Here is a 23,077-nt window from a genome sequence, read left to right on the forward strand (position 1 = left end):
CTTCCTGAGAAGACTGAGGAAACTTGGCATGTCAACCAAAATCCTCAGTTGCTTCTATAGATGCACTATCGAAAGTGTCCTTACCACCTCCATCATTGTTTGCTCCGGTAACAGCACAACATGAGATAGGAAGGCACTCCAGCGGGTGATCAAGACCTCACAGAACATTGTTGGGGCAGCCCTCCCCTCACTGCAAGACATTTATAAATCTAGAGTCCTACGAAGAACACACAACCTCATCAAGGACAGCACACATCCACAACACTCATTATTCACACTCCCACCGTCAGGCAGACGCTACAGGAGTTTGAAGTCCAGGACCACAAGGCTGGCAAACAGCTTTTACCCACAGGCCATCAGGCTTCTCAACGAAGCACTCACACACGCCGCACGCAACACACGCACACACTCATAGCACTTTATTTATTGATTTATTGGTATTAATGTCTCTTCTGTTCTTGTTGCTTAATTTATTAGTATTAATGTTTCCTTTGTTCTTATTCATTTTCTTGTGTTTTCTTTCTTTTTTTTGGGAGAATGAACAGAATAAGAATTTCATTGCATGGTATAACTGCCTGTTTTACTGTGCATACGACAAAACTCTTGAATCTTGAAGACGAATACGCATCTGACAAACCTCTGGCTGAAGACACCATTTCATACAAAACAAAAAAATGAATCAGGGTCTCCTCGACATCTGGCGAATTCTTTCCAGCTCCGATTGTTTTTTAACTTACAATTTATGTTTAATTTTCTCATGCTCCAAAATTCTCTTTTGCTGCTCAAAATCTAATCTCTGCATCTGAAAGGAAAAAGCGTCAGTTTGAAGAAGCATCAGTTTGCTCAATTAAACCTCGCTCAAGCAATTTTGCTTTGACTCTAGCTTTAGCATTTTCTTAAAGGCATTTGTCACCAATCACTGCCACTGAATAATACTCCGCAATCGACAGCAGTTGCTCTTTTGTGCAAGCATCCAGGGCCCCCTGACAAGGAGCAGCAATGAACTCAACACTGAGCGTGTTTACAAATACAGACAGGTAAACAACAATAAAAGCCCAGACAGTCAGAGCAGCAAAAATGCCTATGCACAGGGGGACTAAACCCGAAAGGTTTGCAGTCCCCCCCGCAACAAAGAACAAAAGCCCCATTTGTCACAAAATGGCTCATGGTCAAGGACACCAACTACATTTTTTAAATGACTCATTTTAACATAAAAGGTAAATAAGATAAAGAACCAAATTAACACTCATACTAAAGCCAAACAAAACCCCAAATGGTGCAGCTGAGAAAGAGAAAGAGAGAAAGCCACCACAGGTGGAGTCCCCTTTATTTCCGGGGTACATCCTCCCAGGTGCTGCAGATCAGGATGGCTGGGCTCCATGGAAACTTCAGGGAGTGAACACATTAGTGAAGGTGACACACCTGAGGCCCCCAGGAGCCTCAGCAGGGCAATCACAGTATGTGTGGTTGCGGTGCTTGCGACATTATATACTGTATATTTGACTTATAGTAATACTATATGTCATGCATCACTACACACTTGGTGGCTTACATTTTATAACAGGTTTTTATTGTTTTTAGTTACCTGTCTGTGCTGGGAGAAGTCACACGGTTTGACTTCTTCAACAAAGTAGTCCGTTAAAGATCAATGTTATGCAAACATGACTTTTTATTGATGTTCAAACAGTAATATGTGCCCAGAAAGCCTGTTTATGAGCACCAAACATGAGAAAAACCTAGCATTTCCCTCACTTGTTTGCTAAAAGTTGGAGAAAAGAGGTGCCCAGTTGCTTTTGAAATATAGGCTTCGCTACACATTTAAAAAACAAAAAGCCTGGCAACTGTCAATCAGCTACAGATGTGAGAACTGTCATTTTGATTATTCAGTGAATAGGCTAACCTAGCATGATGTTGCTGTTAAAATGTGACAGTAATGTTAGCTCAGATAGCTATGCTAGTGTTGCTAAAGTTTGTGTCCTGTCCCATTCCTTAAAAGGTACCTGACATGATTCATCAACTTGGCTTAAATATGTTACATATTGTTTGTAATTATGTTGTACATTTTTTGATTTTTGAAAGTGAACGATAAATTAGCAAAAATGACATTTATAGTTTATGGCGCCAGCCATGACGAACTTGCTCTTGCAGTTCATCCTCATTTCCGGAAGTGACATTGTTGGACTAATATCGATCAGGTAAACAAACATAGCAGTGTATGAAAAAGGACGCTTACGATGATTATCGAGAAGATTTGAGCGATGTGTCAATAGTTTTTGAGGAGGAAGAAACATTTGAAGATGAAATAGAGAACTTGCAGAACATGGACTTAAGCCTAAACACATTGAGATGAAGATTGGTCACCTTCATAACACAGAATGGTAAGTGTAAATTACTCGGGAGTTGCTTGTTCTTCAATTATTGTTTTAAATCAGCTTCTTAATGAGCGTAACGGGGTTTTTATAGCCTGCTTCATAGTAAATGTCGGGGCGGCATGGCTCAGGTATTAGAGTGGTCGTCTCTTCGATCTTCCGTGCTCCCGTGTCGTGTCGAAGTGTCCTTAGGCAAGATACTGATGTCAAAGGCTTTGAGTGCCTTGGAGGAACGTCACCATCGCGCCAAACCCCCCACCACAGTAAACATATCGCTTTCAACAGACATTTATATAACATGTATAATGCTTTGCGGCCTTGTCGCTATCGTGGAATACTGTTAAGAAGACATTATGTAAACAAGACATGACTTGTCTTGTGCCAGCTTTGACGTAGTGGTCGTTCTTCGTTGTCTTGTTTTTTTCCTGTGTACCGGCGGAATAGCATCCTTTTTCAAAATGTGTTTATACCGTATATTCAAGCCAAATGCTTCTTGTGAAGGTGTTCCTTTAAAGCAGTCATCAGTAAAAAGATCACTGCAAAGGACAGACCTTCAGGTGGGCGTCCAACTGTCTCTCGTTCTCCGCTCTTGCTTTGTCCATTGTTGTCTTAAACCTTTGTCTTTCGTAAAAGAAAACAAACTTCCAGAGTCACTCAGATCCTGCCAACATCCAGCAGCAATGACTACTAAGCATGACTACTATTTTAATGAAAAATATACTGAACCAAGTCGACAATCTACCTTCAGAAGTGTTTGTTTACTTTGCTTTAGCTGAGAGGCATTACCGCAATGACGTCACGTCCAGAAATGAGGCCGAGCTGCGAGCTAGTTCGCCATGGCTTGCGCCATCAACTATAAATGCAATTTTTGCAAATTTACCGTCCACTTTCAAAAGTCAAACATAATTACAAAAAATATATAACATATTTAAGCAAAGTTGATGAATCATGTCAGGGACCCTTTAATGTTATGCTGTGGTATGTGACACACGGCACCTATAACGTTGGTTATTAAGTGCAGAGTAAAAAGTGAATAAAGTGCACAAAAACACTTCTTGGAGACACTGTTTGTCAGAAAAATGGGATTATATGGGACCTTTAAAGCGCTTATGACACCAAAACACATGTTAATTTAGTTATTTTTGCTGTGCAAAATAACATTGAAAAGCGGACTTCCTGTGTTAGATGTGTGCTCAAATGATGACATATTTACTGCAACTTTTTTTTACATTTTTTGCCATTGAAAATCAAACCGGTCCGAGATTTGAGAAGAAGAAGGAAGTGTTGTCACTTCGAGATACATGCCCTCCATGGACTACGCACAGAATACATTGGCTTCTTATTTTTGTTGTCAATTTTTTGTTGATTTATCTTTGATATTATGCCCGCTCGTTGTGTGGCAGGCTTTTGTGGTACATACACTCGAGCAGACGGAGTAAGCATGTTCACATTTCTGAAACACACTTTTCGCCATATAAGATTCCTTGGTATTATGTTCGGCACATTTTGAGAACAGTTGTTTTGATAACGTGCCTCAGATAAAGGAAAGTTTGGGGCTGGATGTGTACACTCCTGATCAAAATCTTAAAACCAGTTGAAAAATTGCTAGAATTTGCATTTTACACATTTGGATCTTAATGAGGTTTTAAGTAGAGCTACAATATGCAAAAACAAGAAGGGGCAGTGAGACAAAAAGCATTTTGAAAAAGTAATTTATTGAAAACAACAATTTAACTGAAATAGGCTGTTTATCAGCTGATCAAAAGTTTATGACCACAGGCTATAAAAGCCAAAATCTGCTCAAAATGTTCATTTTCTGTCAGGCATTCACACTGTCATGCCCTCCTGATGGCTAAAGCTAAGAAGCTTTCTCTTTTTGAACGTGGTCGGATTGTCGAGCTGCATAAGCATGCCATTGCTGCTGAGGTCATTCTACATTTTTTTTGCTTAAGATCCTGAGCATTATGGAACAAAAAAGTCAAGTGGTGGACCTAAAAAAATCACACCTGCGCTGAGCCGGAGGATCCGATTGGCTGTCCATCAAGACACAGGGTGGTCTTCGACCCAAATTCAGGATCTTACTGGTGCCAACTGCAGCGCAATAACCATCAGACGGCATCTGTGGGAAAAGGGTGTAAAAAATTTAAAGACGTCGTCTCCTTCAACGCCACAAAACTGCCCGTTTAGACTTTTCCAGGGAGCATCAAACATGGGACATTGAAAGGTGGAAAAAAGTTTTATTCTCTGATGAGAAAAAATGTAACCTTGACGGTCCAGATGGCTTCCAACGTTACTGGCATGACAAGGAGATCCCACCTGAGATGTTTTCTACCCGACACAGTGGAGGGGGGTCCATCATGATCTGGGGTGCTTTTTCATTCAGTGGAAGACTGGAGCTTCAGGTGGTGCAGGGTCGTCAAACGGTGGTTGCTTACTTGCAGATGTTGCAGCGGGCATCCCTCATGACTGAGGGCCCTCGTCTGTGTGGTAACAGCTGGGTTTTTCAACAGGACAACGCTGCAGTTCACAATGCTCGTTTGACCAAGGACTTCTTCAGGGAGAATAACATCACTCTTTTGCCCAAACCCATTTTTGAAGTGATTAACAAAAACGATGGAGCTACTGAGAACATTTTTTGTTCTGGTTTGTAGAGTTTTTTGTTTTTTTTCTGCGATGGTCTTAAACTTTTGATCAGTTTTTTTGAAACAATTTCAGTTTAATTGTTAATTGGATGCTACATGTCATGCTACATATACAGTATGTGTTGCGGCCCTTGTTGGTGAAAGTTTTACATGCAGGGGGTGTCGATGTCATGGGTCTAGTCCACAATGTGTTTATATATGCTGTGGTTTCACCTTGAGGCTACCTCTTAGGATACAATATCAGTGATAAATTGTGGATTTATTTTGTCTCTGTTTCTGTCTTCCCCATCTCTTTCTTCTATTGCCCCCTACCCCTCCCCCCCCTCAGAATTTGCTGACTCTGGTGAGTTGATCTAATTTCTGTACCCCACCCACACTACCCCCCCCCCATTCCTCCTCTTCCACCATTTCAATAACCAAGAGGCAACTCTTTGCTCGTATGGCGTTTACCTTCCCGAGTGCTGCCGTATGTCAACTCTGTCTATCCTTGCAGATGTTTTTCCCTTGCGTTCTTTATACAGTATACAGTATTTCCATCCTCCTCTGTGGATGTTGTACTCCTCTCCCTCCTCTTGGACTTCCTGTGTGATCATCTCTGCATTGTTTTCCTCATTGAGCCCAAATCCTCTCTCTCCTCCTCTTATTGAAACTGCTATTATAGCCAGAAAAAATGACAAGTCTAGAGGCTTCCATGGCGTCCTGTGCTGAGTTCATGAACCAGTGTCCTGGGCAGATGGGTGACCTTCCTCAGGATTTATAATCAATAAGCCAGACAAGGGATTAAAGACGAAGGAAACTCCGCCTTTGCCCACCAAACTATGCTCGCATGCTTGTTTAATCTGCATGCGGTGTCTCTCTAACCTTGCATGAGTTTTTATCGGCAAACATGTCTTTAGTTGCCTTTAGTTCCAAGCGCATGCGCCTAAAATGCCACAGTCGGACATCTAAACTCCACAGTGCGTAGAGTAGCTGATGAAGTACAAGATCGGTTTCTTGTAAAATAGGTCATTTCTGGAATAATGTAGGACAGTATCCGACCTGCCATCTGACCTCTGGTGGCCAACGATAACGGGTTTGTTTTTTTTAACACTGCATCCTCAACATGGCGTACTTTTATGTAGCTGTAACGTAAACGAGCTTCTTCAATCAAGACAGGCAGAGCTATGCTGAAGTCACATGATCAATGTTGTTATACTCGCCTGTCGTAACAGGCTTGTTTTTGAAAACTGGGGTTTATTTTGTAAACTCGACTTGTGGCTAACTTTTCGCTCCTGTCACGGAAATAAGCTTCTTCAATCAAGATGTTGCATGACATGCTGCTTTGTTCGGAGCTGTTATGCTTGAGTCACATGATCAACAGCATTATACGAGCTACGTATGACGAGCTTATTTTTGAACATCTGGATGTATTTTTGCGTGTTTGACGTGTGGCTAGGAAACAAGCTTATTTATTCAAGACAGTGCATGATATGCTGCTTTGTCAGAACTAAAGGAAGCAAGTAATTTAACCGTAATTAGCTCAAATAATAGCGCCCTATGATTTCCGTGGACGGAATCGCGGAACTGGCCAATAAAAAAACTGAATTTACTGTTTAATGCGGGACCTTGTGGAATTTGACATAATGAATGAATGAATGTTGTCATTACAAACACTAAACATGTTGAAATGCTAGTGCGGTTGTGTGTTTGTGTGACTCGGGCTGGATGAGTATATTCTGACCGTGTTGTGTTTTACCGCTTTATGTAAGGAGCGTTTTACAATGCCCGATGACGACGTGCAAGTTCTGAGTGAAAACAGACATTCTCAAGACACACGGAACACAAGAACGCACTTCCGGCCTTCAAAATAAGAGCGCCGTTTGCCCTATGTCTAACTTTGTAAACCAAATTAACGTGTCAAACGACAAAATAACAACAAATGTCATAGGGTCCTAAAATAAACCCACTTTGCTTGAGTCACATGATCAATTTCTCTCTACTGGGATCACATGACCTACTCCTCTATGGAGTAACTGGCTTATTTGATTTATTTTCACATGCTTGATGGATAGGCATACTTACCGTAATAGAAGTCCTTTTTTTAGAATTAAAATAATTAAACTTTATTCAAGGCAGTACATGGTATGCTCGACACTGATATTTTTAGTTATGTTATTTTGTAAAAAGGTTAAAAAACATGATACATATTTAAAGAGCAAACTTTGTTATTAGTTATTAATATCGACATAACTTTTTATCGTTACAATATGCCTTTTGCTCTATTTTTCCCATTTTTGCTGGGTGTTTTTTGTTTAATTTGAGTTCAGCAATGTTCCATGGGCCAATAAGAAATGAGACATTGGACATCCACGGGTTCAACGTGTGACGTGACTTCAACCCTGTGAGCAAAAACAACGTCTCTCGTCGATTGTTTAGCCTGTTAGCTTCCCACGTAGGCAGCGAACGATGGTAATTAAAGAGAGAACGGGCTGGAACTCATCGATGTGTTCACGCCGTCATTTTTATTGCAAATGTAGATGGCATGGAGGTTGGCTGGAGGGCTTCTGAAAGCATCGTATACTCACAGGAAATATCTCACAGCCTTTGCGGCTTGCGTTGCTGCAGCTTGAGCATTTTTCTGGAGGTGCACGTCATGCTACGCGCAGAGAGCGAGCTCAAAACTGAAATGGGCGAAATGGGACAAAATGCGTACCTGGAGAGGAGCGAAATGCGGACATGTTGGCAGGTCTGGATCTATTTTTGCATCCTCGACTTGTGGCTAGGCATATACTGTATATATTTTGCTATCATGAAAATAAATAAGAATAGAGAAAAGACCCAACATTTGCACTAATATACACACAAATATAGGCTAAATAGAGTTCGACAGTACTATGCTATGCTGCGGATTGTGAGATCTCCTGTCATGGAAATTGAGCTTCTTCAGAAGATGTTGACTCCTTCACCAACTTTAACTCTGGTGTCAAAGGTGATTAAAAAAAAAAAAAGTACGGAAACCCTGACTGTTTGTGCTAGCTAATGGCCGCCACGATATCTCATGTAAGTGTGACTAGCAATCATACACACACAGAGTAAATCACACTATTTCACTCCCAATGTGCAGGCTTTCGCCAGGCGGTTGAAAGAATCGATGCTAAAAGCTTTTTTTTTTTTTTTTTTTTTTTTTTTGCCTGTGACTGATTCTCCCACTCGGCCACAAGCTAGACAGACAGAGCATGCCTGCATGCACTCAGGCTAAATGGCTCAGCAGAGGTTTAGAGGGCATACCACAAGGACAAGAGGCCCCTTGGTAAACAACAAAAACAACAAACCCTCGCCTCCGCCTCTCTCTCTCTCAGTGCAGTGATTGCAGCCTAATTGCCCCCGAGCCCGGCCTCAGTGGAGGAAGGCCGGGCCCCAATCGGCCTAATCATACGGGAGCGAGGTACTTGTCGACCAGCATCCCCGATGTTTTCATATCATTAGGTTGTAGTTTGAGGGCTGCCAAGTCTCACATTTGGCAGACAAACCATCATCCTAATGATGTGGTTGCCCAGGCTTGTGACGGCGGGCATATGGAACGCACAAACTAGTCATGTTGTTGTTGTCATTATTTCCATTTTTAAAAAATTAACACCTTCAGTATACAAACATAGCAAAATTACATGAGTGCATTTTTTTATTTTATCAATATTTCCCTTACTTTTCATAGTCAAGGGCCCTTTAACTGTCTCAATGTTCACAAAGAACATGTCTTCCTGCTACGTCCATCAGTGTACATCAGGGGTGTCCAAACCTTTTCCACCAAGGGCCACATAGTGAAAAATGAAAGGATGCAAGGGCCACTTTGACACTGTACTTAGTAACACAACACATGTAGATATGCTAAGAAGTGATATATATTTCAATAAAAAACACATCTCAACTTTGTGACATAGGTGAAACTATCTATTAACACCCGCAGGTGTATGTATCAACTTCGCTCTTTGCCCTCATTTTTGCAGTTGTTGTTCAAATATTTTAACTTTCTTTTTAAATGATCTTTTTAAATTATGACTTTATTCCCATAATATTTTGGCTTTATTTTCATAATATTATTACTTTTTCTCCAACCTAATTTTCCAAAAATGACTGTTTTTTGTTTTTTTTTTACACGCTAAGGCAAATGAATTTCCCCTTTTGGAGGATTAATAAAGTTTATCTGTCTTTATTTTCTGATTTGTTTCTCATAATATAATGACTTTAAAAAATACATTTTTCTTTCATATTTAAACTCTGTGCTACTAAAATGACTAACGAGCAGGATACGCACAGGGTAGCACAACACGAGAAGACTGAGCTGGACGCAAGCGTAGACGTTGCAACAATGTGGCAGCAAGTGAGTGTGCAAGCATGCCTGATTAGCATTGCTCCCAGGTGCACGCAGGTGGCTCTGCAAAACATAACACTTTTCACTCTATGCCTGTAAAATTCCTGCTTTTTCAATTTTTGCTGTTAGGGTTTTTTGTAAAAGCCACAAATGGCCCCCGGGCTGCACTTTGGACACCCCTGGTGTATACTGTATGTATGATAATGTATATTGAGCTAAAAAATGTAAATATAAGATTAGACACATAGCGCAGTCCAGAACCTGATTGAAAATGTGGCAAAAAGTGATGAGCTTAACATTTTCCAAGTGTTTTATTGCTTTATGTGTTGTAAAGTAGTCAGGATGACAGTCAAATTAAAAATAGGAGCCTAGAGTGCGACACTTTTAAGCGTTTTTAACTTTTAACTTTGAAAAAACATTTTTAACATTTAACTAGGCTAAAATGTCACTTAAAAGATTTCCTGAAGTGCATTTAAAAGCTTGCCTAAAGTCTTAGACGTCGGATAAATGGCCTTTTCATTTCCACGGAGATGTGTTTTAACCTGTAACTGCTGTGTTGCAGGAAAACAAAGATGGCCGACCTACCACAAATATGTACCACAAATACGGCAAAGATAATACTAAAATAAAAATTGACATTTCACACTCTACCTAGCATGGTTGAACTGCTTTACAACTAAACTATTCCGCTTTTAGCATTAATTGAGCACTTGGAAATTGAAAGTGGAGTCTAATTGTACGTTGCTGCCAGTTTGAATCTCGATGCTGGCTCGTTCGAAAATAATTCCTCATAGTGCTTTACACTGGCTTCGGTCACTTTGCAGCCGGTGGTGACTTAGCTCCCCGGCTGAGTCGTCCTGCAGACGTGCTGAGTTGGGAGGAATTGACGCACTGTGGAGATGAAATGCCGACTCATTAAGCTTGCGTGCGGAGGAGAGAAGGACTCATCTTTTTTTTATTGTTTTGGTTGCATGATGAGCCGTTTTTCTTTCTAATCAAACCCGGTTTGGTTGCTGCTTTGCGCTCGTGCAGGGGATGACTTTGTAGGTCCTTTGAGTGTTTAGTTGTGTGCTGTCATGTTCACTCTTTTCCTTTTCTCTGTGTGTTTGTTGCCCTTACCCTTGTCTTTTGCTGTGATGTTGTAGAGCTGGGGACTTATGGGAAACTAAAATATTATCACTCAATGACTGAGGAAGGTAAGCCCCAAACCTTTTCACTTGATTATTTGGTGGCGTCCTTTTGTTACTCCATCTTCATCACCAGCCATGTTGCCTCTTTTTATTCAGGGTTTTTTTGTTTGCTTGTTGTTTCTATTTTATTGTTGAATATCTCTCATATGTTGCTCCCATATATACTGTAGGTGTGTGTGTGTTTGTGTGTGTGCATGTAATGCTTCTGTGCTATTTTCAATCATTTTTATTCTAAGAGAGGCATGTACAACTACACACATACATTCAAGGGTATTCTTATTTCTTATTTTTGGGTTGTATTGTCAGGAAGTCATCATTCATGCCTCAGCACTCCCTCCGAGCTTCCACTACTCACGCACACACATATGTAAGATGTAGCCTACGTTGCCGAATTGGGCAAAGTGGAGTGACTCATCCAGTCGATGGTTTCATAAGACGCAGAGCTGACGGGGGACAATGAGCAGCCACAAGCTATTCTTAACATTAAAAAAAGCCAATAACACGTCTTCGCTGTGATGCAAATTGTACATTTCTAGCACGTGCCCTCTAAGGAAGCCTTTTTCATGTCAATTTTTGCTGATAATTTGTAAATTTTCCACATTTAAATTCATTAGCATCTCTAAACGTGCACAAGAATAGCTTAGTAGTGGACGTATTGAGTTGTTCGTTGTTGTTTTTAAATTGAAGCAAGAGTAAGCTAATGCTAGCAAGCCTTCGCTATAGCTGAAATCTACACCTTGTATTATTATTTAGTTGATACAACTTGGTTTAATAATGTAGTTCAGATACCACAAAATAAAACAATAAATGCAAAAAAAAAAAATAGATTAAAGAGAAGACAATCAACCCTGTTAGCATGCTAGCACGTTAGCTTATTTTTCTTGTCAAATATGACTGCCTTTAAAGCAAAATTAGTTTAATAACGTAATCATAATATGTATTAATAGTATGATGTGTTGTAATAGTTGAGATAATTTGATAAAACAACAAATAATCTTTGGAGTTTTTTTAATGTTAATAAAGGTTGCTCATTAAGAGGATCACCAAAACAAGAGGAGAATAATTGACTTGGGTTAAAAAAAAAAAAAGATTTCAAAATGTTTTCAGATACAGTGACCTCGGTTAGCATCCGCCCCAGTTAGCATGTTTTTTGGTTAATACCAAAAATGTACGCCAAAATTTTGTTTACATTTCCCAGTTAGCGTCTGTGCCCTGTCGTGTTATTAGTACACTGCCTGAGTTCAACTGTGTTCTTAATGTATTTTTATCACAATCACCCTAGTTAGCATAGCTTGCTAACAAAATGGCAACCCGGACTGGAAGTTAGCTACGTCTATGATGTCAAAATATGTTTTTATACTTTTGCAATAATAGTTTTACATGCATAAAACAATTTTAAATGCATATAAATGTCCAATGATAGGGCTAAATGAACATTTAAGGTTACTTTTGCCTTCAGTGAAGACGTGATTGTTCCCAAAGACACGATGTGGCAGTGAGGCACCACACAGACACCATCTTCCTGTTTTGTTCCTGAGTTATTTCCTGACTTCAATAGTGTTTTTCACCTTCTTTATGAAATTGCTGGCACTTGCAACTTTCTTTGGCCCCATTTTGGGTTATTGAGGTTAAAAACAGTATTGCATTCAAGAAATAACTAATGGCAAAACAGGAAGGTGGCGTCTATGTGGTGTCCGCTGCTACGTCGTGTCTTTGTGAACAGCCATGAAGGTAAAAGTAAACTTAAATGTTCATTTATGCCTTTCGTTCATCATTTGCATGTATTTATGTGCATTTAGAATTATTTGATCCATGTAAATCTATAATTGTACAACTATAAAACTTGTTTTTGTTAACATTTTTGACTTATGGGATAAATTGATTCTGTTAGTGTCCGTTTGTGTTAGAGTCAGACCTTCTGGAACGAATTAATGACGCTAGCCAAGGTTCCATTTTACTTCTAAGACCCATTTATTGCATTTGTATTCTTACTTTTTTATCTGTATATGAAGTGCATACAGCCTTTCCTTCCGCAGGAAAGGTTCTGATACTTGGTTGTAAAAGTCTGAGCACCTCCTGGTGAGTTTGCGTATATAATCCTCCATCTTGTCTTGCTGCTCTCTAGCTGTCAAAAAATAAAATAAAATAGCATACCACCGCGGCCCTAGTGAGGAGAAGCGGTGTAAAAGATGGATGGATGGATTAACTGGAGAAAGGGAAGACCATTAAACCCTTGTAGCATGCTAGCATGTTAGCTCACATTTCTTGTGTATGGCCCTACGATTTCCGCGTTAAGGGAATCGCGGAATTGGTCAGTAAAAACGTAATCTACTGTTAAATGGGGAATCTCGCGGAAATTGACAGTGTGAATGAAATGCTGTAACTGTGCGGAGAAGCAACGTGGGGAAAAATGTCCCTATCGGGCCGCTTTGTGTCCTCACAAACGCTAACCAGCCCCCTCCTGAACTAAACATGTCAACCGGAAAAATCATACGACATGGAGAAACGTGTGATGACGATGATTGACGTGTCTGACAACGGAGAACCTTGCAAAAGATCCATCGTTTATAATAAAAACCCAGACATGACAGGATGCAGTGTGTTTGTGTGTGATAGAGGACATGAGGCAAAGGCTGGTGGTGCTTAATGATTTTGCCGGAAGGTCACAGACGTGTGTTGACATGGTCGGGAGGCGCGCATATCGATGTGTCACTGACAAATCGCCCAACTGAAAACTCAAATAACAACAGCAGTAGTCCCCATCGACTGCAATAGGGTGTTAGTTAAAGAGGTCGTGTGTTAAAGAGGGACGCTAATTATCACAGGGCAGGTTTGCGTGAGCCGCTCATGGCTTACATAAGCGACAAGGTCGTGGCGTTCCATTGGCGAGCCATTTCAATTTCAAGCACGTCACCGCTTTCCAGTTATTCCATCGACCGCTGTTGTCCGGCCAAGATGAAGACACACGTCATTTGCACGAAGCAAGCTAGCAGCACTACGCACAGAACTACACATCCAACTTAATGGATAAATAGGCGGAAAAATCAACTGATGTTGCATTCTTTAAACAAAACTTGTTCGTGCTTTTGTTAATGCAGAGGAGTTACACGCCATTTTATTTTCATCACTGTGTGTTAGTTAGCAAACAAATTGTATGAAACTTTGAATGGATAAAGAATTAGTTCAAATTTGGCGTAAATCTGGTGAAAAATGCAAAAATAAAATCTTATCGTGCATTCTTTAAACAAAACAAACAAAACCTCCTTTTATACTTTTTTCAGCATCTTTTTTTTTGTTAGTTTTTTATTACTTACAATAACTACATTGTAGTTGAATTGTACTTTGTACCCATTGAATTGAGTGCAAATTTGGAGTCTTATGTTTCAACAAAACAAACACAATGTTTATCGTCGTTTGTTGGTTAGTTAGCAAGATTCTGCCAAAACTTTGTGGAGGTGTACCAAAGAAGAACCCATTCAAAATGGGTGCAAATCCAGATCAAAATGTTAGCGTCCTGTCTGTGTAATGCTAACTTTGTTTTTTTATGCTCTTTTGTGAATGCCGAAGAGTTTTTTGTTGTTGATTGTCAGTTTGCAGCATGATGCAAAAAGTACCAATTCACGTTAAATCTCACCTTAAGCCATCACCTGTTGAAAACTGGTAGAAATGTAGAGAAAAAAGGAACACGAATCTCCTCATGTTACATTCTTTCAACAAAACAAGCAAAGAAACGTCATTTTTGGGGGCATTTCTGAGTTCCAAGTATTAAGTATTGTAAAAAAAAAAACACACGACCGATTTACTTTGCAAAATGGTTGCACATATACAAAGCAAGAACCCGCTTTTTAAATTTTTATTATGAAATTTAAATCTTACATCATTTTCCACAAAACAGGAAGTTGCCTGCTTTAGGCCTGTTTGGTTGCCATTTGTTAGCCTGCTAGCCTGCTAGCAAAAAAAACTAACAAAAACTAAACAACATATTTTCATTAAACTTTGTGGAGGAGTGTTACATTTCGTTAGTACAGAGTGTGGTTTGCTTTATCAAAGTGTTTTGTTAGTTAGCAAGATCATGCAAACGCTACACAACAGTTATGTTTTGTAACTTTTTTTTTACATTTTAGTGTGCAGACACAAATACAGTCATCCCTTGTTTATCGCGGTCAATTGGTTCCAGACCTGACCGCGATAAGTGAATTTCCGAATTTCAATATTAATAAAGAGAATATTTTTGTAGTTAGAGCATAGAAAACCTGTTCATGACATTCTAAATGCGTTTTTTTTAGCATTATTAGAGCCCCATAGACACAAAATAACAGCCCTATAGTCACCTTTACACTTGTATTACCTAATATAGTAGACAAAATAGAAAATAAGGCATTTTCGACATAAATAAGACAGACTCACACGTTAGCACAGCTTACTTCCTAGTGGCTATCAATGTATCCTAGTCTACCAATGAAGCGTTACCGAAACCTACAGACCAGTGTAGGATACTACTCGACTGCCACTGTTTGTGGTTAAGGAGAGACTCATGATGCACTTCAATCGCTTTATTAACAAGCAGAGAACACATGCAGTGAACATTCACACAGGAGCTGCTGTCGGCCACTCTCTACGCTGGTAATCTCCTGCTAGCACTCAGCTAGCAGTCAACTCTACTAGCTGACGTCACTTTCCAGGCCCCGCTTCTTAAAGGCGCACACAACAAGTCGCAATACTGTACTGTATTACACTTCATATCACGTCTTTTGAATGCTTTATATTTGTATTTTTGTTCATTTAGACATTTTTATGCTTGAAAATGCTTAATTTAGGCCATGAATACGTACAATTTGCTTAAATGTGCATATATTTTTACTAATAATAGACCATATTCAACCACAAAACAGCAATCATTTTTTTATTAATAATTTTTTTTTAAATGCAATAGCGTGAGGGAGCGATGTTCAAACCGCATTGTAGCGAGAGACGACTGTAGTGGGGCTCGTCGTCTCCTGCAACGTAGTCTTTCATGTCCCACTAACCTCCGACATTTACTGTTATCTTTCTGACTTGCTAAAAAGGAAGCAGGCAGATCCCATTGCCGAAGGGGCGAGGACGTTGCGGGGTCATCATCAGTATATGATAACATGCTGTGTCACATAACCACTCAGCACTTTTGTTTGTTTGCCCCTTCTGTGACACTCCGGTGGCAGCCGGATCCAGGGGATGCTCGGTTGACTGTTTTAACCGCCGTGGGCTGGTTTTTTTTGCTGTTGTTTTGTAGGGAAATTCCGGGAGAAAGCGTCCATCCTTCACAAGATTGCTAAAAAGAAATGCCAAGTGGAGGACAGTGAGAAGGCCAACGGTGTCGCCAGTCGTGCAGGTAGGAAGATCAAGAGCAGCTTAGCTGAATTTACATCAGCCATAATGTATGCATGCGTGTCACTTGAAAGGGAAGAAGGAGTGCCCAGAGGCCATGTTGTGTGCTCAAGGCGGCGCAATCAAAGCCAGTTATTATGTTAACAGCGCCGCATTAACATGTTAGCCTCTTCATTTGTTTGCGCGTCTTCAAAACAAGGCATTAGAATCCAATTCTGATGCACTAACCGTGTGATCTTATCATCTGTGCACAGAGAAGAACCTGCCAAACAGCTCCAACGTGCAGGTGGAGGTGACCCCGCCCATGAACGGCACCGCGGGCCAAGAGGGCGAAACGGTAAGAAATGACCCGATAGGATAGAAACACAGGAGAGAGGAAACGGCCTTTTGCTCCCATGCTGACTTCTGTAATGACTCTTCACTTCGCCATCCCTCCACAAATGAATGTGCCAGCATTTTTTGGTGCCAAAAAGTAAATAAAAAATGAGTGATGATGGGCCAATACAACCCGCTGCGCCAACAGATGGTCTGCATGACTGTGCATTAGGGGCAGAAAGAGATAGCCTATCCAGAAGATGGTGCCGTTGCAAAAAAGTTGACCACTAGCTTTTCATTGTAAAACTGTTAATACTGTAGTAGTACAGGGGTGTCAGAAGTGCAGCCCGGGGCGTTTGGCATGCGGCACATTGTACGAATAAATTAAAACACAAAAAATACAAGAACATTTGGAAAAATTGCCAAAAAGGCACATAATGAAGAAAAATGGTGAAATGATGACACTAATAATTAATAACAAAGCTTTGGCTTTAAATATATGTTTGGGGTGTCACAAGATCTCGTGTCATGCCTTTAAGGACAGAAACAAGCCTTCACCAAACTGTTTCTACAAACTTGGAAGCAAACCGATGCGTCATACAATAACTAGGGGCGTCACTAGATTTCTCATTTAGAAAAAAAACTGTCTTGCACAATAAATAAATTAATTAATCACACGATAAATGAAAATTACTTAGATCATTTTGCCTGGCTCCACATATTTCTATGTGCATGCGTGTCTGTTTTCCTCGTCTCTTGCCTCCAAACAGGCAGGAAGAGGTTGGTTCAGCACCTAGACGCTTCATACACATATTCCACGGCGAGCAAAGTGAGACCTCTCGTCAGTCATACAGTTGCTTTGTCTCTGTGTGGGGGAGGCGGGGCCGCTAGCATGCACACAATAGAGTGGAGCTTCGTGAGGAGCTATGCAAGGTAACATGATGGAAAAAGCTGCATGCAAAGCCAAATGCCACAGCCCCGTGTGGCAATGTTAATAATGAGCAAGGTGCGCCCATCAACACGAACGAGCCAGTATGGCAAATTTCTTCGAAAGTGGTAGCAACATTAAAGACAACAGTCCTGACTGTCAGAATTCACTGAGACGTTTGGTCGGCAAAGTAAATACAAACGGAACAGCACAAAATTGTGTGCGTTCACAGAAAGTCATCACAAAAGAAATGCTGCTCATTATTAATAAAGCTGAAAAGCCAACATTTGAAGAAATGCTGCAAACGTTTGACAGTACTAATTGCCTGTGAGAAAATACATGTCACAAATGGCAATTCCACAATTTTACAGAGTGAAAATTCAAGGAATTATTGCATTATTACAATATATTATAATGGGCCTGCAAGCAAAGCGCAGCAGCATCTTACTATTCCTCCTTTATTTTTTCTTTATTAATTATTTCTTATTGTGCCGCAACAAATTCAGGATGAACCGTGCATGTTACATCATTGGAGAGGGATTGATCATGGGTATTGTGCTATTTATACTGTGCTACATTTTTTGTAACTGTGGCAAAGTAATTGACGACCAGTTTCTATTTGTTTACAATGAGTGCCATCAGTTTGCTAACTTGATGTTAATGTCTCATGGAAAGTCCCATAGACCGTCGAACGGAATGACATCGCAATCGTTTGACCTGTATTTTAGCTTTATTACATGTAAAATGCGTGCACTAAGCACATAAAACAATGTTTAGTGAGACAAACTGTTGAACCAGGGCAGGGGTCGGTAACCCGCGGCTCTTCAGCCTCCTTGTAGCAGCTGCCTTCCATTCATTTCAGTCACGATGGCATCACAAGGACACTAGAAAGCACTAGAGAGCTTATTTGACACTTTTCATCACAATTTCAGCTTGGCGGAGGCCTGCCCTACATATATCCTGGCATTATATGTGATCAAACAGGAAAATATTCCTCATTATGGCAACTCTGCTTTTGGGGCAGAAAGAGACTATGCACTCCCATATCAGCAAAGGGTCCTTTTGCAAAAGGCTTAGCTTATTATGAAATTTTAGAAAGTCTTGCCATTTTCATTTCATAAAAATCTCCTTTGAGTCATGTTGGCAAACAGAAATATGACACATTTATTTGACACTTTTATTGGCAGGGCAGATGTGCTTATTAATGTCAATGAAAAACAACGTGCATGATGAAATCTGGAATGTGAAAAACAATCTTGCAAGAATTGTGATTAGAATATGGATCGAGGTGCAGAAAAAGATCACCAGGCAGCCAGGAAGTGCACAAATACTAACTTAAGACTAATTTTGGACAATTTTGACTTTAAATTGTGCTTTGGCAGAGTCTATGCTCTCCATCCTACAGTTACAGTATAAATGGTCATTATAGTCCTGGTAAAACAATGTAATAAATGGTATGCATAGCCCTGTGTTGTATACATTGGCTGATGGAAACTGTGCTCCACAAATTCTGCCTTGCAACTGGCTGAAAATGTAATGCATATGTAAAGAATAATAGTGAACTTCTTATGTACGTCCTGTATTGACATAATTATCCTAACGTGTGAGCTTTACCTTAAAATGCTTGCATGTCAAGGTTAAGAATTTGTTTATTTCAGCTGTTGAGTCACAGAACATCAAGGGGAGGCGAGGTTTTAGGCGTCCATTGGCGTGCCTGACTTCCACGCTTCGATATTTTTAGATTCGCATCCCGCGGTGCACCTGTCTGTGCAGCAGAAGCTCACACCTCCATTTGCCGCCAGAGGGCCCATCGCAATAATTGTTCAATCCCCACCAGGATTCCTTGGCAAGCGCTTCAAAGCTGAAGGTCAAACTGAAGACTTGTGTGTTCGCAGCCAAAACTGTCACGTTAATCACCATGACTGTATACAAATCGGTGCACTTTTTGAATATTTACCAGAAACCTAAAGCTTCCGCAGTCGCCTACATAGAGGAAGTAAAGGAAGAAATGGCAAGATAGAGCGAATTAATGACTCATTCCGCCTCTTTTAGAGGAGCTCAGCTGATCATCACGATGGAAATAACATCAGAACATTTGAATATCCTTTGAAGCCTTTTAAGGAATGCAAATGACTCCATGCCATGTAAGAAAGAAAGACGACTCAGCTAGTACCGGGAATATGGACAATGGAATTTACATAATAAAATAATTAAAGAATATACAGTATATAAAATGAATTAGGTCAAATTAAATTACGTTGCAGGACATGGGCATTGAGAAAAAAGTTCATTATTAGGGATGCATGTTTTTTCAAGCCGATACCGATAATCGTTAAAAAAATGATCAAACGATTCCAAGGAATTGAAACACTGGGAACTGGTTCTCAAGAAGAACCGTCAAAATAATTCAACACACAACCGCTGGCAACAAAAGTCAGTGCACCCATTAGCCATTTTAACTCCCCGGTGTCGTGTGACTCGTTAGTGTTACAAGGTCTTCGGTGTGAATGGGAAGCATGTGTGTTAAATTTGGTGCTATCGCTCTCACACTCATAGTGGTCCCTGGAAGTTCAACCTGGCACCTCATGGCAAAGAACTCTCTGAGGATGTGAAAAAAACATAAAGATGTTTTAAAGCCAGTGGTTCCCAAATTTTTCACAGTCTCGTACCTTTTCAGACATTTGACCTTGAAGACTCCTGGACACTGAAAAAACATTAACCTTTTTTTCTTCATCAACTTGAAAGGTTGAACACAATTAATCGGTTAATTAATCTTACAGCAATTCCGTGTCAAAAATGTGTATTTTGCCGTGTCACATTTTGATAAAGTTTCACATGAACACTGATGAATAGATACATAATCATCCTACATATCTTTTATTCCAGTTTTATGTTGGCATCCTTCTGTATGAACGGGTTGAATTTCAGATCTAGAATGTGTTATTAGAGTTTTCCCTTTATTTTTTGAGCAGTGTATATATAAAAAACAGTGTGTGTATATATATACATATATATATATATATATATATATATATATATATATATATATATATATATATATATATATATACACACACACACACACAGGGCGTCCCAAAAAAAAAACGTATTCACACTTTCAATAATTTTGGTGTTTATTATAATTCGTCCCGTTTTCAAAATGTAATATAATTTACAAACATGATTTTATTGTTTTGTCACGGCCTGTTTTCAAACTGACATCCATTCTGGTCCAGACAGTACTGACAACGTGAAGCAATGGAATCGCACACATCACTAAACAATTCCCTTAATATTTGTGTGCATTCACGCTTTTTTAGAATGAATTTCCTTTCTTCAAAGTTTAGTCTGGTAGTCTGGTGTGACAGAAGTGGTATCCCCCTTCCTGATTTCTTTTTTTTGCATGTTTGTCACACTTAAATGTTTTACATCATCAAACACATTTAAATATTAGTCAGTGACAACACAACTGAACACAAAATGCAGTTTTTAAATGAAACTTTTGATTATTAAAGGAGAAAAAAAATCCAAACCTACTTGGCCCGGTGTGAAAAAGATTGCCCCCTAAACCTAAAAACTGGTTGGGCCACAGCAACAACTGCAATCAAGTGTTTGCGATAACTTCTAATGAGTCTCTTACAGCGCTGTGGAGGAATTTTGGCCAACTCATTGAAGAATTGTTGTAATTCAGCCACATTGGAGGGTTTTCCAGCATGAAGCGCCTTTTTAAGGTCATACCACAGCATCTCAATAGGATTCAGGTCAGGACCTTGACTAGGCCACTCCAAAGTCTTAATTTAGTTTTTCTTCAACCATTCAGAGGTGGACTTGCTGATGTGTTTTGGATCATTGTCCCGCTGCAGAACCCTAGTTGGTTTCAGCTTGAGGTCACCAACTGATGGCCAGACATTCTCCTTCAGGATTTTTTGGCTGACAGCAGAATTCATGCTTCCATTTATCACAGCAAGTCTTCCAGGCCCTGAAGCATCAAATAGCCCCAGACCATCACAATACCACCACCATATTTTACTGTTGGTATCTGAAATGCGGCATTACTTTTACGCCAGATGTAATGGGACACACACCTTCCAAAAAGTTCAACTTTTGTCTCGTCAGACCACAAACTATTTTCCCAAAGGTCTTGGGGATCATCAAGATGTTTTCTGGCAAAATTGAGACGAGCCTTAATGTTCTTTTTGTTCAGCAGTGGTTTTGGTCTTTGAACTCTGCCATGCAGGCCGTTTTTGCCCAGTGTCTTTCTTATGGTGGAGTCATGAACACTGACCTTAACTGCGGCAAGTGAGGCCTGCAGTTCTTTGGATGCTGTTGTGGGGTCTTTTGTGGCCGTTTGGATGAGTCGTTGCTACGCTCTTGGGGTAATTTTGGTTCCTGGGAAGGTTCACCACTGTTCAGGACATTAATAGGACATCTTCCACTCAGAACAGGCCTCGCCATGGTGAGAGGCTGAAGGTAAATGTGATGGACCTAAACCCTATCGAGCATCCTCAAAGGTGCAGGAGAGCAAGATGTATTACATCCACCAGCTCCGTGATGTCGTCATAGAGGCCTGACAGAGGATGAGGCAACCTTTGAAGCTCTAGTGCACTCCATGCCCAAGAGAGTTCAGACAGTGTTGGAAAATAACGGTAGCCACACTAAACATTGACTCTTAGAGCAGAAATTTTTCAGGTTCATACTTACTTTTGTTGCCAACTATGGTTGTGTGTCAAGTTATATTGAGGGGACAGTACATTTACACTGTTATCCAAGCTGTACACTGACTACTTTACATTGTATCAAAGTGTTGTATCTTTAGTGTTGTCCCATGACAAGATATAATAAAATGTTTGCAGAAATGTGAGGGGTATACTCACTTTTGTGACATACCATAATAATACCATAATAATGTACAATAATATACTAAATAAATAATAAAAATAATACATAAAAATAATTGTTTTAAATGTCACACTTCCCTGGTGTCAGTGTCTGCCTTTAAAGCTTGGCAGTTAGTTTGGCCCCAGGGAGGGGCAGGAAGGGCCCCCAAGGGTCTGGCATTTGGGAAGCAGAGGGAACGCTGCCTCCATGGGGTGCGCTATCGTTCTCCAAAGGGACTCAAATCCCATCATAAATAGACCAATGGCAGCCGCCTGGTGTGAGATATACATTGTATAAAAATATAAACGTTACACGCTTTTCCCATTTTTCATGAGCTGAACTTGAAGATGTAAAGCTTTTCGTATGTACACAAGAGGCCTATCTCGCTCAAATCTGTGAGTGAGCATTCGTCATTCATAATACCAAGGTACTTATTAGACAGCATTATTATTGCACAGGTGTGCCTTAGGCTGGCCACAATAAAAGGCCACTGTAAAATCTGCAGTTTAACCTTTTTTGCAGTATTCCTGTCATATAGAAGATCTTTGACTAGTGTAAACATAGTGTTTGTGGTCCTCATAGTATCTTTCTGAAAATGTGGCTCCAGAACAATTTAAGTTGAACAGTCAAGTTCTAATGTACATTACCTCCCTTCTGTGTCCCCTCAGGCTGGGGACGAGGAGGAAGACGACCAGCCTCTGAGCCTATCCTGGCCCGAGTCCGGTCGCAAGCGCTTCACCTACCTCTTCATCATGCCCATCGTCCTCCCTCTGTGGCTCACCTTGCCTGACGTCAGGAAACCGGTGCGTCTCCTACATCTAAAAATGGCAGGGTGCCAGAGAATAATAACAACGTCGTCTTGCTTTCCTCCTCCTTGCTAGTCGTCAAAGAAGTTCTTTCCCATCACTTTCCTGGGTGCCATCTGCTGGATCGCGGGCTTCTCCTACCTGATGGTGTGGTGGGCACACCAGGTAAACATTGTAGTTTGAAATTGACTGGAGCTCAAGCAACAGATGAGCTTTTATTTACTGTACTGTCTTTTT

At 40.3% G+C, this 23,077-nt stretch overlaps 1 protein-coding gene across 12 annotated transcripts in view; it reads left to right on the forward strand.

The window, feature by feature from the left end:
* Nucleotides 1-23,077, forward strand: part of LOC129195000 (sodium/potassium/calcium exchanger 2-like) — a 48,698-nt gene that overhangs the window by 22,302 nt on the left and 3,319 nt on the right. For 7 of the 12 annotated variants that reach the window (XM_054800657.1, XM_054800658.1, XM_054800656.1 and 4 more), the window contains 6 exons: nucleotides 5,340-5,354; nucleotides 10,505-10,555; nucleotides 15,819-15,917; nucleotides 16,168-16,250; nucleotides 22,703-22,837; nucleotides 22,916-23,005. In XM_054800657.1, coding sequence (XP_054656632.1) covers nucleotides 5,340-5,354; nucleotides 10,505-10,555; nucleotides 15,819-15,917; nucleotides 16,168-16,250; nucleotides 22,703-22,837; nucleotides 22,916-23,005 — 473 coding nt within the window. The remainder of the gene's footprint in view (nucleotides 1-5,339; nucleotides 5,355-10,504; nucleotides 10,556-15,818; nucleotides 15,918-16,167; nucleotides 16,251-22,702; nucleotides 22,838-22,915; nucleotides 23,006-23,077) is intronic. The other 5 variants (XM_054800664.1, XM_054800667.1, XM_054800663.1 and 2 more) reach the window with 2 other exon arrangements.

This window comes from Dunckerocampus dactyliophorus, chromosome 15 (assembly GCF_027744805.1).
Source record: "Dunckerocampus dactyliophorus isolate RoL2022-P2 chromosome 15, RoL_Ddac_1.1, whole genome shotgun sequence".
NCBI classification, from domain to species: domain Eukaryota; kingdom Metazoa; phylum Chordata; class Actinopteri; order Syngnathiformes; family Syngnathidae; genus Dunckerocampus; species Dunckerocampus dactyliophorus.